The sequence below is a fragment of the Dromiciops gliroides genome, chromosome 4 (genome assembly GCF_019393635.1).
Source record: "Dromiciops gliroides isolate mDroGli1 chromosome 4, mDroGli1.pri, whole genome shotgun sequence".
Lineage (NCBI taxonomy): Eukaryota > Metazoa > Chordata > Mammalia > Microbiotheria > Microbiotheriidae > Dromiciops > Dromiciops gliroides.
In genome coordinates, this window is record NC_057864.1 from 443,505,220 (window position 1) to 443,525,180 (window position 19,961).

At 42.4% G+C, this 19,961-nt stretch overlaps 1 protein-coding gene across 1 annotated transcript in view; it reads right to left on the reverse strand.

Annotated features, from left to right (window-relative positions):
• Window positions 1-2,396: 2,396 nt before the first annotated feature.
• NGF (nerve growth factor) overlaps window positions 2,397-19,961 on the reverse strand; it is an 88,673-nt gene continuing 71,108 nt past the window's right edge. The window contains exons 2-3 of the mRNA XM_043962733.1: window positions 14,965-15,104; window positions 2,397-3,197 (exon numbers count right to left, since the gene is read on the reverse strand). Coding sequence (XP_043818668.1) covers window positions 2,469-3,185 — 717 coding nt within the window. The 5' untranslated portion in view covers window positions 3,186-3,197; window positions 14,965-15,104 and the 3' untranslated portion in view covers window positions 2,397-2,468. The remainder of the gene's footprint in view (window positions 3,198-14,964; window positions 15,105-19,961) is intronic.

Consider the following 19,961-nt stretch of genomic DNA (forward strand, 5'->3'; position numbering starts at 1 on the left):
AACCTCCTCCAGGATTTGTTAGGGCACGTCAATGCTGCACAGGAAAGAGGCCCCAGCAGCCCAAGTTGGGAAGGCCGGATCACTTGATGCTGAGAATCCCAGTTTCTTCTTACAAGCAGCAAGAGAAGAGGAAGTGAGATCTTGGAGAATGGAGGTCTCTTTTTTCTCCCTCTTCATGGTCCCTATCTCAATTAGTATCTCAGCACGGAATGTTCTTGGGGTTTCTTTCACATAAATCTTTATTCTGGTTTGCAGTAGCTTTGATAGAAAAAAAAGGCACATTTCATCATGTCTCTCGGGCCAAGCTCCCTGTTTCTCATCTGCCCAGTTTAGTCCTGGGGGTAGGGAAGGAGAAAGTCGCAGAAAATATTAACAACTCAATGCATATTTTTCTTGGTAAGACTGGCCAATTTTTATGGGGAAAAAAACAACTGGGAAAAAAATTTTCACCTGGGGGGGGAGTACAATGAAAGAATCGAGATGTTAAATGTCAGTTAATTCTGGGGTTGTAAAAGTGGTTTTAGGGTAGATGCAGGAGAAATGGGAGGCACCTAGATAGAACACAGCCTAAGGGGAAAGATGCTGGCTAGTCTGCTCTCAGTCTTGCCTTTGATTGGCTCCCTTGGGGTCGAAGACATAAACACTTATTTGATTATAGACCTAAGTCTCGAAAGATCCAACTCCATCATTTAACAGTTGAGGAAACTGAGGCCCAGAGAGGTTGAAATGACTGGCCTAGGGACATATAGCTAGTATCTCAGATAGGATCCAAACCCAGCAGTCTAGCCACTAAACTATAATGCTCAGTGAATTCAATTTCCCCATGATGCTCACTCTGTTGCTACAGGCACCATAACCTAGTGGAAAGACCCCTAAATAAAAACTCAGAAGCCCGGAATTCTTGTCCTTCCTCTTATCTCTCCTGTTTTGTTTATTTATTTTTAAAATGAAAATAAAAGTCATCTTAAGAAAACTGTGCCTGTCAATTTTTTAAAAAAATGTAATGGTTTTTTCCTCACCTAAGCAAGGGAGTTACTAGTTGTGTTACTCAGGAAAAAAAGTTTCTAATCCTTGGTTTTCTCCTTTGGAATATGGGAGTAGAAATACCAGCCCTTGATAACTCATTGGGCTATGCAAAGAATAAAAAGAGGTATAATGGTGGAACAATAGACAATGTCAGTTTTAGAGTTCCAATCCTGGTCAGATACTAACTGTGTGATCCTGGGTAAGTCACTTTAATACTTATGTGCCTCAGGCAGCTCCATAGAATTTATCTCCCAAGTTATTGATGGATTGGATATTCATGGAAGGAGTTAAGCTTATGAAATTTCAGATCTTTTCTGCGTTTGTAAAATGAGATCACCAATATAAAAACATTTTGCTCATCTGTTATGCATTACACATGTACTGGATTAGTTTGATCTGAAAAAAATGAGAAGGGGATAAAAACTTTGAATTTATTGGGGGAACAACAGAGAAAAATAACTCCCCTGTGCTGTCTTGGAAAGGGCTTCATCTTTTTTCCTCCCCATTTTTGTTTATTTCCTCTTCTCAGTGTTTGCCCTCCCTTTTCTTTACAGAAGCAGAACCTGATGGCATCTTTGGTCTCTGTTCAACAATGGAAGAAATTGGCTCAAGAATCTTCTCATTATATGCCCATAAATTGAAAGGACCTTCCTTAATACTGTTGGAGGGATGGTCTTTTGGTAGCAAGGCAGTAACTGCTGGAGGAATCGGAGATTGTTGGTGGGCATAAGGATTTTTGGAGAGGGGTGAATCTTGATAAGTGAGAAGACTTTTCAAGGTTGAAAAGTTTTTGTTGGACCTGAAGTTCCATAATAAGTTACTGGAGGACAAGCTGAGAACCAAGGACAAGTCATAACAACCAAGGCATCAATTTCTTTCTTTTCATGACCTATGACCATCTCCATGGCACCTAAGATAGCATCAACATCTTTCTATATGCTACATAGACATCCAGGCATACATCAGTAAAGTCACAACTATCTATCTTGTGGCTTTGCACGGCTGTGAATCCCCAAACCTCAGGCTATTTGATTTTTACCTGAAATCACACGAAAGGATGAAGATTTCTCTTCCTTATTAAAATTTTCTTAGGCTGAGACCTTAAGTTATTTTGTATCCCCTGTCTTCCTAATGGCTAATGGGGGGCTTTGAGTGAACCTTTAATGGGAGAAATGAATTAAGGATCAGAAAATAGAAAATCAGAAAACTAACTCTGTCACTGATAACCCACTTCGGGAAACCTGAGAGTCGGCTACAGTAAGGCGACTGAAGCCTCCGACGCATAGGATGTTTCCAAAAAGTTTAATAAATAATGTTTTTTTAACTGTATAAACTATAAATACACCATGCAATTCTTATAATTTAAAATAATTTACAGGCTGAGGTAGGGAGGGGCCTGGGAGAGTGTTGGCGGGCAGGGCACCAAGGGCTGGCCCCGCCGGTCAGGGTTTGCCAGTCTTCCTGCTGAGCACGCACACACAGGCAGTGTCGATCCGGATAAAGCGCCAGGCCGCCTGCTTGCCCTCCATGGTCAGAGCCTTGACGAAGGTGTGCGTGGTGGTGCAGTAGGAGTTCCAGTGCTTGGAGTCAATGCCTCGGCACCCGCTGGAGACGGGCTTGGGGTCCCTGCACTTCGTCTCGAAAAAATACTGCTTGAACACGTTGTTGTTGATGTTGACCTCAGCGAGCACCGTCACCTCCTTGCCCTTGATGTCCGTGGCGGTGTTTTTGTCCCCGACCCACACGCTGACGCTGTCGCACACCGAGAACTCGCCCCGGTGGAAGACGGGGTGGGCTGACCGCTTGCCCCGGTGAGTCCGGTTGAAGGGGGCGGTGTCATCAGCAAAGTCCAAGTCCTGAGCATCCGCGATGACGGGTGGGGGCTGGGTGCTGAAGAGCACCCGGGGGGAACGCAGCCGCCTCTTTTTAAAAAGCTTGGGGTCCACAGTGACGTTAAGAGTCTGCCTGGCTGCCCTGCTCTCTACTGTCCCAGCCGCGGGGCTGGGGGGCGTGTGCTGAGCTGTGTCGGGATCATGTGGGGGCTTAGTCCGGTGGGGTTGGGGGATGGAGTGCCCTGCTGTACCATTGTCTTCTTTCTGGGGTGTTGCCTGGATGCCGATCAAAAAAGCTGTGATCAGAGCGTAGAACAACATGGACATCACTCTGTGCACCTGGGATGGAAGAAAGACAGGAGGTTACTGTGGGGAGCCCCAGCGACCTCTTCAGCCATGGGCAGGATCCATCTCTCCCAAAGGGACATCGTCCCGGTGGCCTGTGGGGTGACCTTTTCCCTTTTCTAGCACGTACTTGCTCTTCCCCAAATTCTTTACCTCCCCTCAGCAAAGCCTCCCCTCAGCCTCAGCAAAGATTTTATTCCACATCTAGGATGAATGTCATCCTCACCTCTGGCTCTTGCTTCCTTTGAGGCTTACTTTACATGCTGCCTCCTATAGGAATCCACCCTGACCTCTTTAGTAATAGTAACAACTAACATTTATATGATGCCTTAAGATTTGCAAAGCACTTTGAAATATTATCTCATTTTCTTTTCATCTTCACAACCCCATGTTTTTATTATTCCCATTTTAAAGGTGAGGAAACTGAGTCAGAGGGAGGTTAAATATTTGCCCAGGACACAGCTAGTGTCTGAGGAAGGTTTCAAATTTAGGTCTTCTTGACTCTCTATCTCTGCACTATTTAGCTGCCTTTAGACCAGACATTTTAAACAGTTTGTGTGTGTGTGTGTGTGTGTGTGTGTGTGTGTCTTATGGACCCTTCTGACAGTCTGGTAAACCTATGGATATCTCCTCAGAATATCCATATATTCTGATATGGGATCACAAAGGTAATAAATAATATTGAAATAATGTTATCAAAGTAAAAACAAAGTTCACAGACCCCAGGTTAATAACCCCTTCTCCAAATATACACACAAATTGTCATATGTGTGTGTGTGTGTGTGTATATACATAGACTTCTTTTTGTTTTATTTATTTTATTTTTAATTTATACACGATTTTTATTTTATATTTTAAATTTATATACTTCTAATAATAACAGTTGATATTTGATTAATGTTTTAAAATTGGCAAGGATATTTCATTTGATCCTCACAACCTGTGAGGGAGGTACTATTTTTTATTTCCAATTAATAGATGAGGAAACTGAGGTTCAGAGATGTGAATTGATTTGCCCAGGCTTACAACAGTTTATCTGAGGCAAATCTGACTGCAAGGGCTGGCTTTTTTTTTTTTTTTTGGTCTTGTTTTTGTTTCCCCAGAACCTGGTACATCGCCTTTCATACTGTTGGCTCTTAATAAAGGTCTGTTAAAGCGCATTGGATTATGTAGGAAGCAGGGGATTTACCCAGACTCTTGGGGAAGGCCATCATATTCTTGTTTTCTCAAGTTCTCGGTCATGCCAAGGTCTACTGTAGGTCATGATGGGAACAAGGGGTGTTACTGGTAGTCGGAGCAGGAGGAGGAGGAGGAGGAGGAGGAGGAGGAGGAGGAGTGAGGGACATTTTTGTGGCTTGTAGGCTGTGTTTCCAGCTCTCTTCCCACAGAGCATTAAAAGGTCTTGGACAACCAGGGTCACCAGATTGGGTTGTTTTGGGTTTGTGCTGCTGGCATTCAGAGCATTCACCACCAGAGCTGGGACAAGGCTTGGGTGTTCCCTGGCAGAGTTTGGAATTTGTGCCCTTCATCTTCCCCCAACTCTTCACTGGAGTCTTTGAGCCATCATTATCACATGTGTGCCTCACCTTATGATGAAACGAATACCTATCTGCCATGGACAGAGTTTTCTGGTGGCAAAAAATTGCATTTATTTTTTTAAAAAAAGGTGTGTGTGTGTATGTGTGTGTGTGTGTGTGTGGGAGCTAGGTGGCACAGTGAATAAAGCACCGGCCCTGGATTCAGGAGGACCTGAGTTCAAATCATGCCTCAGACACTTGACACTTACTAGCTGTGTGACCCTGGGCAAGTCACTTAACCCTTATTGCCCTGTAAAAAAAGAAAAAAGAGCCACTAGACCTCAGAAGATGTTCCTTATTGTTCCCCACTTTCCTGTTTCTTTCTAGACAGCTAATGCTTGTCTTGCCAACTAAGTCCGCCCCCTGCAGATGTGTGTGTGTTACAAAGCCAGTCCCATTACCCTCTGGGGGGAAATCAGGCATCTTCCCATAGCTTCGAGCTGGGGCTGTGACACTGCTTCTTTTGCCTGCTTATCTCTTTGCCCCTGGCCTGATTTTGCAGCAGGGCTCCAAAGCCCTGCTGAGAGGTGGAAAAGACCATTGGTTTCATAAATATTTCTGACCCTTAATTCTGAAAGGGTCCTGTTCTCCTTCTTGCTACTCTCCAGACAAAGAAGGTGTTCTTAACAGTTTTGTGGGGTCATGGACTCTTTTAGTAGTCTGGTGAAGCCTATGGACTCCTCTGGAGAATGGTTTGTTTGCTGCATTTACAACATAAGGAAATGCTAAACATCAGAGGCTAGTAGAAATAAGTTCAAGTTCACAGACATACCTTGCCCCTGAATTCTATACAAGGACCCCAGGTTAAGAACCCTTGAACTAAAGTTACATGCTAGATTGAAGAAATGAAGCATCCACAAGGTTCAGAGACATGCATCCATTCCTCCAGACCTACTGGTTTATTTGCTTGACAAACATCGCAAGAACAGTTTCTATTCTTACCGTAATTTACTGAGCTATACAATCTCAGGTTCGGTTCACTCTAGTACTGATCTAAACCCAGCTCAGACATGAAAATCACAGCATCATAGATTGGGAGATGGAAGGGACCTTAGGTCATCTGAATTCAATCCACTCCTTTTACAGGTGTGGAAACTGAGGTCTACAGAGAATGAGTGTCTTGTCCAAGGTCATGTAGGGAGTAAGTGATAGAGATGGGATTATCAAAGATCCTCTCACTCTGAATCTGCCTCACTTGCAAGTGTTTGAACTCTCCAAAGAACTTCTCACATTGATTTGCTCGTTTGATTAGTCACAGAAATCCAGTTGGAAGGAGCCTCTAAGGACATCCTGTCCAACTCACAGTGAATAGGGAATCCCCTTCTACAACATATCTGACATCTTCCAGCCTTACTTGCCTGGATAACAGGGAGGGGAGGGATTATTATTATTGTTCCTATTTGAAAGATGAAGGAGCTGATGCCTGGAGAAATGAAGTTGTTCTCCTAAGGTCACATGCAAATATAGAGTGAGCACCACAGCCAGGGAGACAGTTGAAATCCCCTGGTGTTCTTTCCACTGCACTACCCTGCCTTTACAAGTCAGTAACTATTTCCATTTATCAGTGACAAAGAAAGGATGCAACCCTATCCCACTCCTGCCCAGAGAGAACATTATTCTATATTCAGAGTAGTTGGGAGCTTTTTACTGGGAAAATGAACCAATTCTAGATCTGGATGTATGTACCATTTGAGCTCAAGGGCTTCCTGTAGAGGGGGCAGATGCTGTGGAGACAGAAACAGGCTCAGATGAACCTCAAGTCCTTTTTCTTCTGGGTGCCAATGGGCGTGCTTCTCCTGACTCCAACTGCCCCCTGCTCCTTCTGACCACTCAGCCTCTTCCCATTTCACTGAAAAACCTAGGTCTGTGCCTTCTCGCTCAGGGCTCAAACCCAATAGGACATTCTCTACCACACCTTCCATATAGAAAGTCAGCCCAGGCAGGAAGGGGGCCAACCCAACAGCTCTGGGATGTGAATGGCACAAGAAAATCTCCATGTGGGGATGGGATCTCTTCCTCTTCTTGTCTGGGGTTGATTCTTTACAGCTCCTGACTGAGCTCAGTTCACCAGCTTTTAGGTGTCAGTATCGAACCATGTACTGAAATGTCAGGGCAGTGAACCCCCCCCCCCCCCAGGATTCAACTTTGTTCCTGTATCCCGACTTCTATTTTTACTGGCTTTGTGACTGTGGGTGAGTTCCTTGACCCCTTCAATCCACATTTTTCTTATGAGTAAGACACTTTCACTACCAGCCTCCTGGAGTTGTTGTGAGATAATCACTTTGTAAACCTGAAAATGCCAAATCAGTGTTATTCTCTGATGACACCTGACAATAATCATAGCTGACATTTCTATATCACTTTCCTGTTTGCAAAGCCCTTTACGTTTTGCCTTGCTCAATCCTCACAAAGATTGGGTAGCTAGGTGGCACAGTGGATAGAGCACTGGTCCTGGATTCAGGAGGACCTGAGTTCAAATCCAGCCTCAGACACTTAACACGTACTAGCTGTGTGACCCTGAGCACTTAACCCCAATTGCCTCACTAAAAAAAAAAATCTTCATAAAGACTCTAGAAGTTAGGCACTATTATTATCCCCATTTTACAGATGAAGAAACTGAAACGAAAGAGTATAAATAACTTACCCTGGGTCATACAACTAATAAAATGTATATGTGGCGGTATTGGAACTTAGGTCTTCTTGTCTCCCTACATTCCATCCTCCATGACACCCAGCTACCTCTCATATATTGCCTTTGTTAAACTCCTGCTGCTCTACTCTTAGGAATGGAGGTGACCCTGGGATCTTAGGGGCTGTGCTAGTGGAGAGCCAACTCTAGTAGTTCCTACCAAGCTTGAAAGGAATTGGGTTTGAGGCCAGGAACACTCTGTGTGTCTATAATCCAAGGGCCAGGTAGCTAATCAGAGAGATTCATCCCCAGGGACCTGGGTCCCGGATGAAGGATTTTTTTTTTTTTTTTTGGCTTCAGAAAATCACAAAGATCGTCTCCTAAGGGTATGGAAAGGGGGAGGGGTGCAAATTGTCCACAGGAGATGCATCAATATTCATGAAATTAGGGATCTTCAATTTTTTGTGGTCATGACTATAGGTATCTCTAACCACATCTTCTTTCTCCTACTCAAGTATAATTTCCTGGAGAGCAGGGATCATATCTTATTCATTTTATAACAGATTTAGAGCCAGAAGGGACTCAGAGACCATTTGGCACAGTCTCTTCATTTTCCATATGGAACCTAGGTAGGGAGGTTATATGTCAGTGCCTAAGGTCACACAAGTAGGAATAGCAGAGTCAGAATTCGAACCCCACATTTCTGATTTCAAAACCATCTCCCAATGCCTAGCACAGGACCTTGCATGTGGTAGGTGCTCAAAAAGGAGTCTTCAGATAAATCAAAGAATGGGAGCTGACTTTAGGGGCTAAAATAAATCACTTCCTGTTTTTTTTTTAAGTTATCATCTGATTTCATTCAGATTTCATCAGGATTGTAAATAAAAAGAATTGTAATAATAGTGCCCTAGAAACACCTGTGGGGCACATAGTAATGTAATGAGGAGCAGTGTGGGATGGGGTGGGGAGATTTCCAGATGGTCCCTGGATGTCTGCGAATATGACAGTGGCCCTGAATGTTCCCATATCTGCACACAATCTGTACGAAATACAGACTTTCATCTTTGGTAACTTGTGTAGATGTTAGGGAAGCCAGAATTACAACCAGATATCCTTTTCCTTCTCAATTGTCATTCTTCAAATAAGTCTGATTTGTCCTTGAGATACCCAAGCATTGTCTAGAGTGCCATGCTCACTTCTGGGTATCACATGTTTAAAAAAAAGATATTGGCAAAATGGGCAGCATCTGGAGCAGGGCTTATTAAGCTTTTCTTGTATCAGGGATCCCTTTGGCTTTCTTATGAAGCCTATGGACCCCTTCTGACCACCATCTTTTTAAATGCATAAAATAAAATACATAGGATTACAAAGGAAAACAATTGTATTAACATAAAATGCAATATTTCACTCTTCAAGCTCATAGATCCTCTGAAATCTATCCATGGACCCCAAGTTAAGACCTCCCGACAGGGTATGATAATTGAGATGGTGAATGGACTGAGATCTTATTATATGAAAAGCAGCTGAAGGAATTAAAAGATGTTAAATTTGGGGAAGAGAAGTCTTAGGTTCTGGTGGCTCAGGGGTATGCTAGAGCCAGCTCATACTGACTTGAAAGAGCCCATTGTTAAAAATCTGGAAAGATTTACATGAACCCAAGCAGAATGAAGTGAGCAGAACCAGGAGAACACTGGAAGGTTACTGAACAAACAATATTGTGTCATGATCAACTATGAATGACTTGGCTATTCTCAGTAATTCAGTGATCCAAGACAGCTCCAAAGGACTCATGATGAAAAATGCTATCTGCCTCCAGAGAAAGAACTGATGGAGTCTGATGCATATGATAACATTCATTTTTCCCCTTCCTTCCTTCCTTCCTCCTTTCCTTCTTTCCTTCCTTCCTTCTCAAGTTTTCTTTCACAAAATAACTAATATTGAAATGTGTTTTTTATTTTTGCACATGTATTACCTGTATCAGATTGCTAACTTTCTCAGGAAGGGGAGAAGGGAGATTGGAAGTAAAAATTTCTAAAATGTTAAAAAATGACTTTTACATGTAATTGGGAAGAACAAAATATCATTTATTTATTTATTTTTGGGTGAGGCAATTGGGGTTAAGTGACTTGCCCAGGGTCACACAGCTAGTAAGTGTCAAGTGTCTGAGGCTGAATTTGAACTCAGGTCCTCCTGAATCCAGGGCTGGTGCTTTATCCACTGTGCCACCTAGCTGCCCCCTAAAATATTATTTTTTTGAAAAAGAAAGAACCTATTGTTAATCTTTAAGGGTGAGCATTGGCACCACAAAATCCACAAACACTATAAGTTGGAGTTAGATATATTGTTTTGTTGATTGTCTAGATTTAAGAAAGTGATGGAGAAAATGTTAACAATGCAGATTAAATGTATGTTGTGCAAACAATTCCTCCCTCCCCTCCCCCCCACCCCAAGCTGGTGATTAAACATTTACCAGCAAGTCTCTAGGTGGCTGTCTTCAAGTATATGAATGACTTTCATGTAGAATAGGGATTTGACTGCTTCTGTTTGGCTCCAAAGGGCAGAATTATTAGCAATGGGTGGAAGTAGCAAAGGGGCAGTGTGGTGTAGTGGATACACCAAATCTTGTCTTAGACATTTACCCAATGTGTGACCCTGAGCAAGTCACTTGCTTCCTCCAATGGGCCTCCATTTTCTCACCTGTAAAATGAAATGGTTGGACCTGATTACCAACTCTAAGGTCCTCTAACCTTTAATTCTGCAATCCTATGTGGCAAATTTCAGATTTAAGTAAGCAAAATTATCCTAATAAATGGGAAGTCTTTGAGTAAAGGCTGGATGTTGGAGAGGGGATCCCAGTCCAGGAATGGGTTTAGACTAGATGACCTCTGGGGTCCTTCCAAATCTGCGATGCTGTGTGAACTCTGGCAGGCAGAGAAGGAGGCACCTTTTCTCTATTTTCTTGGCTCACTTGTTGACCTGGAGATGGACGTCCAGTGAATAACTTGGGAATGTTAATGTTTAGTTAGTCGATTATCCCAATCCTGGAGTTTTGTGTGTCCTTCCTTATGTTCCCCTCCTTTGCCTTCCTTCTGTCAGTCACATTGTTAGTGGAAGCTGACTTTAAGATCCTAGGACCTAGATTTCCTTCCTCAGCGTTAATAATAATAATCACTGATATTTATCACTACTTAATCAGTAATATTTATATAGCGTTTGTTGTAAAGTATCCCGCACGTTGTCTCATTTCATCTTGTGAAGTAGGCATTATTATTATTATCCCTATATTATACATGAGGAAACTGAGGCTGAGAGAGATTAAGCAAAACTTGTTTGGAGTCATGCAGCCTAGAAATTGACTGAGGCAGGGTTGGGACTCAGGTCTCCCCTACTCTTAGTCTGGTACTTGATCCACTGGACTCCACCTAACTTCTTGCATCATACTTTCATCAAAGGGATGAAACCCATCATCGCTCAGGTTTTATACTCATCAGCTTTGATCAGTCTTGACAGGCAGAAACTTGAAACTCTTAAAAGGAGGTCGGGACAGCTCATTTAGCTTTGTTCTTTTCCTCCCAATCCCCATTGTCAAGGATTCAGTTCAATTCACTTCAATTCAGGTCGACAATCAAGGTAGTGGCTCTGACCCTGACTTGTTCAGTGACCTTAAGAGAGGTCTTTAACCTCTGTGGGGTTTAGTTTCCTCACCTATAAAATGAGAGCATTGTACTTCAGGATTGATAGAATCCCTTCCTACCCTAGTGTTAAAGAGGCATTTGCTTGCAAGCACTATATTCTACAGGTCTAGATTTTTCAGTTTATTGAACGTATCTACACATAGCTACAAGTGCTTAGTACTATATACTAGACCCTGGCTAGCTGTTTATACACATGTCTATTTGGTGCTTTATATAGGATAATAAAAAATAAGATAATTCATATAATTATATAAAAATTATAAATATGTACTATATAGCTATATATAATTTAATAGAAAATAGATGATCCTGGTAGATATGCTAAAATTTATAATTTGATGACATCTAACCATAACAGAAACTTGCACAAAATTAGAAATTTCTGACACTTTGAAATCTTCTTAGTATGTTTCTTACATGGGAGGGGGGTGGGGTAGAGAAGAGAGATTTTTCTTCTTACATTCTTTTCTTAAAAGTTGGGATAAGAAAAGTTTTCTTGGTATAGTGACATTGTCCATTTGATCTTGTTATCCCTTTTTTCCCTTCTACAACTCCAAAATATTCTTTGAAAAAAATATGTTCCTTCTATTATAGTGATATCATTCCGTAATCATGGTTGAAAAAAAATTCTCTCCTTGGTTAGTGGTGAACAATGGAAGAATATGTGTGTATGTATGTATGTATGTATGTATGTACGTATGTATGTATATGTGTGTATATATACACACACATATAAACTTCATATACATAAATAATTTATATATAGAAATTATATATAGAAATTATATAAGTATATCTGTATATATATGTTTATTTAAAGCAAAACAAAATGCTGAGCCAATGATGATTCCTCATCCTGCTCCACCAACCAGTCTGAGTGCTAGTGAAACCTAGCTGTGGGAGAGGCAGCTTGGGTGAATGACTACATTCAACACTGGCTCTGAAATCAGAAAGCAGTTGGTTTTTTTTTCTTTCTTTTTTTCCCCCCTAGTCATGTCTGACTCTTTGTGAGCCCATTAGGGGTTTTCTTGGCAAAGATACTAGGCTGGTTTGCCATTTCCTTCTACATTTTATTGGAGGAAATTGGGGCAAACAGGGTTAAGTGACTTGCCCAGGGCTACACAGCTGGTAAATATCTGAGGTCAGATTTGAACTCAGGAACAGGAGGCTTCTTGACTCCAGATCTTGTACTCTATGCACTATGGTGCCACCTAGCTGACCCTCAAGTCTGAAGATCTGGGTTGAAATCCTACCTCTGGTACCTACCTTCGAGACCTTTGACAAACCACTTAACCAGAGAGGGCCTTGGTTTGCTTATCTGGAAACTGTGAGGGTTGGAAATGTTGACCTCTGATGCCCCTTCCAATTCCAGAACTATGATCCTATGAATTAAACATTTTTTTTCACTTTGCCTCACACTGGAATGGAAGGAAAATGGCCCAGAGTGAAGAAGTAGGTCAGAATGCCCCACTGGCCTGGACCTATCCTCTTAGGTCATCATTCTGTCTGGAAGAAGCACCATCTCCCTAGCTTGGCAGCTGCCTGCTCAATTTAATCAGCATACTGCAGTCATTCCAGTCATTCACCTGATCAAGGAGCCCTCCCCCCACCAAAAAAAAAATACCCTCCTATAGACTCCTGTCCAAAATCCACCTTACTTGACTAGGTAATACAACAGCTGGATGGAAGTAGGCAACTGGCTCACATATTTGAACAGGGCTTGTGGAACCACTGGCACCAGAAGACTTGGCAAAGAAACTTAATGGGAGGGAGCTGTAGAAGGGAGTAAGAATTTCTGCTAAAACAAGATATGAGCCAAGGGCTGTGCTAGTGATTCTCAGACCACAGATTGGACTAAGAAACCAGAAAAAGACTAAGTGATAGAGGGAGAGAAAATTCTTACTGTTAAATGAATTTTGTTCTTCCAACATCTCCCATGTCTTCTCCTCCTCTTTTTGTATCTTGCTTACTATCTCCTTCCCTCCACTCCATCTTAGAAAGGTTCCAGGATCACTTTTACATCTTTCCTTCCTTCCTCCCTTCCTCCCTTCCTCCCTTCCTTCCTTCCTCCCTTCCTTCCTTCCTTCCTTCCTTCCTTCCTTCCTTCCTTCCTTCCTTCCTTCCTTCCTTCCTTCCTTCTTTCCTTTCTTCCTTCTTCATTTGACCCATTTTCTTTTTAATTTTTTTCAGGCAATGGGGGTTAAGTGACTTGTCCAGGGTCACACAGCTAGTAAATGTCAAGTATCTGAGGCCAGATTTGAACTCAGGTACTCCTGAATCCAGGGCTGTTGCTTTATCCACTGTGCCATCTAGCTGCCCTCATTTGGCCCATTTTCTAAAGGAGAACTGGCCACTTTCTTCACCTTAATGAAACAGACTCCCTTGGAGAGTAGATGATTCCATGGGCTTCCTGATGGTCAGTAGAAAGAGTTTAAAGGCTCCCCTTAACATAAATGATAGCATGTTTGAGCTGGAAGGGCCCTGGGAGGTTATCTCATCCAACCTCATAGTATTAGAGATGAGGCAAAGGAGTTTGAGAGAAGGGACTTGCCAAGTTTGCCTACTTAGTTAGTTGTAGACATATGGCTTGAGCTGTGGCTTCCTGAGTTCTACTTAGCTGTGTGCATTCTACTGTGTTATGCTCTATGTAGCAGCATCCCAGGTATTTGGTACCAGGACAGAGACAGGGATAATAGAGTAAAACCCAGACTCACCATTGCTTCTCCTCCAGTAGGATTTATTGGGAGGTCTTGTGCTCCTTCCAGAGTAAGAAGACCTAACTCAATATCCCTATTTAAAAACACAGTACCGGGGCCGGCTAGGTGGCGCAGTGGATAAAGCACCGGCCCTGTATTCAGAAGTACCTGAGTTCAAATCCGACCTCAGACACTTGACACTTACCAGCTGTGTGACCCTAGGCAAGTCACTTAACCCCCATTGCCCCGCAAAAAAATGAAAAAAATAAAAAATAAAAACACAGTACCGACAGAATAAGGGTATGTCTACCTAACCTTCAATATCCAGATGGACACTCAGCCAAGTATATTCTCTGTGCATTGTCCCCATAACACCACACAAAAATTTAGATAGATGTAAAATATTTAGACAACTGAATTATTTCCTGCTGACACCCAAATATTGGGCCTAATGTAGACATAATCTAAATGCCCTTTGAGAAATGCATTTCAATGCCTGGGGATTCAGCATAAGAGGCACAAATGCATAGTTCGTATGTCCTTGGGAATCTTCAACTGTGTTGGTTACCCACAGAACACATGTATTCAATGAATTAATAGAAGAAGAGTCTATGAGCCCAGTCCACAAGACATAAATCCTGAGATGGGTGAAGGGAAATCTAGAAGGGTCCTAGGTGAAATAAAGCTAAATGACTTTAAATGAGCCAAGGTCAGCTTTGAATGTGGCTGGTGTGATATACATAGATATATAGATATATAGATATATGTGTGTGTATGTATGTATGCTACACACACACACACACACACACACACACACACACACACACACAGACACGGCTGTTTAAGAACAAAAGGTCCTGAATCCCACCATGCCTGTGTACTAGAAGTTTAACGGTGGGATGGCAAGGGCCCATGTGATGCTGGGAAAGATGGGGTCAGGAGGAAGGCCCTTAGGGAAGTCTTCTCCCAGGTAGATTTGGAGACCTCCATGTGCATGTGTTCATTAAGAAGTCCAGTTCGTAGCCCAGGCCCATGCTAAACAGCACCTGAGCTCAGAAATGTTCCTTTTCCTCAGTCTTGGGCACAGCTGCCCAGTCACTGACGGGGTCTTATCCCTGCAATGGAAGATGCTTGTGGGGTTTAGAAGATCGCATGGACTCTTACCTCAATGTGGCCTGGACAGAAAGCTGCTCCACGGGGAAAGCCTTTATTGGGTCCAGACGCTGAGCTGCATTTGGGTCCAGCATGCCATCCAGCCCCCCAGACTGCACAGTCAAGGGCCAGTGGAGACTCAGTCCAGTACTCTAGAGGAAGAATAGCATTCATATCAGAAATAGTTTCTTATTAGAATCAGAAGCAGGAATCCCTGGTGTTCTCAAAACCCCAAATAAGGTGAGATTATTCCCAAAAGACAATTGGATGTTTACCTGGTGGCCTGTGATCTTACTAGGAACTTTTTTTTTCCTTTGGGGGTGGGTATAAGAGAGAAGCAACAATTGGTCCTTTGCTCCCAGAAACTCTATCCTGTATTCTGTGGATTGGCCTAGTCGATGTCCTTTGGAGGGAGGGTTAGTCTATGACCCTCTTGCCAGGATTAATTCCTTTGGTTTGTTCTTGGGCATGGTCCAGAACTACTTTTAAACCCAACAAAGCGACTTCAAATCCAACAACAGATTCATGTGACTGCAGACAGAGGCACCCTTATCAGATGACAAAAATGAAAATCATTCTGTATGCTACACATTTGCAGAAATAGAGCCAACTTTGGAACAGTATAATGAGGGTAAATCAAACTGAAAAAAAAAATGCCCTGACAATTCAGAACAAGTCAGTACTTTGAAGAAAACTCAGATGAGCAATCACAGAAAATTTAAAAAGGCAAGTATTTGAGAGATAAGGGTAATTTTTTAAAAAATGAAAATATGACAGAAAGCTCAGAGAGCCAGGCCAAAGTTCAAATTTTAGGAATCTAGAGATAGAGGGAGAGGAGAAAATGACTGAAGGGAGAGGGGTATCATTTGGTCCTTAAGTTGTTACCACTGGAATAGGATGGGAGTTCTTTATCTTCCTCTTGTTCCTCAAACAAGTCTTGAAGGTTTGAATGGGGTGGAGGATGGGAAGATAATAGGATGGCATTCTTCATCACCAGTCTCCACTTTTTCAGACCCCACAGTGACTACCCCCAGCCTGCTTCTTCCATCTTGACCTCTCCTCATTTGGGGATTACTCTTTCCCTCCTGGCTCCACAAAACCTGCTGTGTGCATGTTTTCCCCAATGCTACCAAACTAGCATGAACAAAAAGGAGCTGAGGAGGTTCCTCAGGATCTATGTACCATAATCATTTTCACCCTTGGAAGTAACACCCTATCTCTATGGTGCTCTCCTTATAGCAGGCCTGTCAGGTAAGTGGTATGAGAGCTTCATTTTACACATGAGAAAACAGAAGAATTGAATATTGGCTAGCACAAACTGGGAATGCCCCTCCCCATTTCTTGCCTTGAGCTCTGCAATTTGGTTCAGCCTCAGGAAATACTTGAAAGCACCTCTGACTCTTAATGAGGTTTTAGGCCTAGAGGGAACATTTATCTGGCAGCCCTTGGAGAGAGTCAGATGCTCATGGGGAAAGCCACTGAATCCAGGCTGTTCCAACTTGAAGCTAGGTTTCTGGAAGAAGGCATGCTTTGGGGAGGTATGAGAGAAATGCTCAGGACTTATCTACTACTCAAGGGAAATAGGAGACAATCTGTGGAATGGGGAAAAACTCAATGGGTTCCTCATTCAGGGCTCATGTTGGCCAAACCTGACAAAATCATCCCACCCCCATTCTCTCTCCCACTCCCCAATCCAATACTTTAGTGAGCTGCCATTTTGCCAGCTCCAAACCTGACCTTGTGGATCTCAATGCAGTAAAGCTTAATCTAAGGGTGGATAGTATAGTGGGAAAAGCATTACAATCAGAGCTAGGTGGCTCCATGGATAGAGCTCCCACCCTGGAGTCAGGAGGACCTGAGTTCAAATCTGACCTCGGACACTTGACACTTACTAGTTGTGTGACCCTGGGCAAGTCACTTAATCCCAATTGCCTGGGGGGAAAATCAGAACCAGGATGACCTGGATCAACACCAGCTTCTGACACTAACTCTTCAGTTCCTCCATCTATATAATGAGGACCACAAATACTGGTAAGAATTACTTCATAGGACTGATTGTGAGGAACAGATGAGATAATGGGCATTAAGAACTCTGTAAACCATTAAGTGCTCTACACATGTCAGTCATCATGATGTCTGGTACCCCATTCCATGCTTGGGATCCCTGTCTCTCTTGTTGGCCAAGGTTGCTTATCTTTAGTTTTCGAAGAGAACCAATGATATGAAGGTGATGTCTTGACTTGCTCATGAATTGGATTGAAGTGAGGCAGAGTTGTGCAAAGTCATCACTCTCAGTCTCTCTTCCAGCTAAGAGTCCCCATGGAGAGAGAACCAGGGGATTCTCCCTCTGGTTGGACCTTCTACTCTCACCTGTTCTTGCCCATATTTGGAGGCATTTTCTGGTGGATGGATTAATTCTAGCTGTACCTCCCACCTCTCTTACTTGACTGCTTGGAGAGGAGAAGGGATGTACAATCTGTGAGGGGCAGAAGGATGGAGGGATTGATCACCTGGCTCCTCTAGGGTGACTCTGTATTTATGACAGGTCTCTTGATATCCAGAGTCCACATCAAGAGTATGTTGAATAATCTAAATACTAGCATCTTCTTTCGCCAGGGCATCTGACCACTTATTGATCTACCAGACTGTGGACTCGGTTTCAGTTTATTTGATACCTTCTCCCATATCCTACAGAGGTTTGAACTTATTAACTATATAACCTTGGGCAAGTTACTTAACTTCTTGGGGCCTCAGTTCCCTCATCTGTAAAATGAGGGGTTTGCACTGGAGGATCTGTAAAGTCCAATTCAACCCCAAAGTCTATGAATGAACATGAAAGGACTTTGAAAACAGCAAAGTGCTGTATAAATGGGACAGTGTAGTAGAGAGAGTGCTGAAAACGGAGTCAGGAAGACCTGACAGATTTGACATTTACTGGCTGTGTGACTCTGGTCAAGTCACTTAATCTCCCTAGGCTTCAGTTTCCTTATTTGTAAAATGGAGATCATATTAGCACCTACTTTGTTGTAAGGGTCAAATAGGATAATATATGTAAAGTGTTTTGTAAATCTTAAAGCTCTATATAAATGTTGGCTATTTTATCACCACCACCACCACCACCATTACTACTACTACTACCACTACCCATGGATTCTCTGGAATGGATCCTAATTTCATCAATGTAGCTCTGAGACCCACCAGTTGGTGGAAACTATTTGTGTTTTAACTTTTAATTTTAATTTTTACGTTTTAACTTGCTAATATTTTGTCTGGTTTTATTTTCAGACTCTAGCATCCATTGGGAAGAAAGGGAAAACTAACAAAGTATGTTTGGTTTGTTCTTCATTATAGAACCCTGAGCTAGGAAGTTCCTAAAAGGTCATTGAATCTACTCCTCATTTTATAAATAACAAAACTGAGACCCAGGGAAGGAAAACGATTTGCCCAAGGTAATCAAGGCTGAGCAAGGATTTAAAGCCCTCCCCCATGCTCATTTCAGGGTTCTCTACTGTTGGAAGGAGAAGGGGAAGGGCATAAACATTTATATAGTGCCCTACTATGTTCCAAGCACTTTGTTAAGCTCTTTACAAATGTTATCTCATTTGATCAAGGACCACTTAGTCCTTCCAACAATTGTAGAAAGTAAGCAGAGTAGAGATTGTTATGTTCATTTTAAGGATAAAGAAACAAAGCCTCAGTGAGGTTGACTGATTAACCCTAGACAACACCAATGGTAAATACTGGAGTCCAGAACTTCTGGACTGCTTCTGTCTCCCAGGGAAGTATTCTTCACATATGACCACACTCTGGTGTGCCATTTATCATGGAAAGATTATTTTGGGAATTGAGGATAAACAGCCTGACTTTGTGATGGTTGGAAGGTTACAGCAGACACTTAACTTCTCCCTCCCCTGCTCACAGAACACACACACACACACACACACACACACACACACACACACACACACACTCCAGAAGGAGTGTAGCAGCAAGCTCTTCTAAAAGAGAATGGAAACCAATCTGGGTTTACCTCAGCATCACATCCCTCCCTCTCCCTGTGTCATTGGGAAAGCAAGCACTCCAGCTTCGTACTTTAAGAAGCAAAGGCTGAGTCGTCCAGATGTGAGAGGGGTTGCTGGACTCTCCTGTGAGGCTGCTCAGGTCTTCTTATACCTGGAGCACCACCCCATGCCCACGTACCCTGCTGGCAAGCCAGTGACACTGACCTTCCTACTGTTGTTCAAATAAGACACTCCATTCTCTCAACCCCATTCCTGGAATGTTTTCCCTTCTTATCTCCACCTCTGGGTTTTCCTGTCTTCCTTCAAGCCCCACTTTAAATCCTACATTCTCCAGGAAGCCTTTCTCAATCCCCCTTAATTTTAGTGCCTTACCTCTGCTAATTACTTCCTATTTGTCCTATCTATAGCTTTTTTTTGTACGTAGTTGTTTGTGCATTCCCCTGGTCCCCCATTAGACTGTGAGCTCCTTGAGGGCAGGCACAGTCTTTTGCCTTTCTCTATATCCCCAGTGATTCGCACAGAGTAGGCGATTAACAAATGTTTATTGACTGACTGTAAATACTGACAAATGAATTTCACTTCAGGCAATAGGTGCAATCTGGAAAAGTTGCTTGAGATTTGACCTTTAACTCATTCATTTAAAAAATGCATTCAGTCTATGGTACCTGCAAAGCCCTGTGCAGATGCTGGGGATAGATGAAAAAGATAAAAGAGACTTGCATCTACCCTAGTAGGAGGATAAAGTAATTTAGATATGACCTAGTTGGCATTCTACAAAAGGCACTAATTCAAAACTCCATCGTAATTTAGTCAGGAGAAGTAATAATAATTATTAATATAATTATAACATTTAATAACATAGAAATAGAACTTAAATAAATATGATTATAACAAATGTAAGAATAAAAATATAATGATGGCTAGCATTTATATAAAGAGAGCTTTAAGGTTTTCAAAGCACTTTACATATGACATCACTTCTGTGAG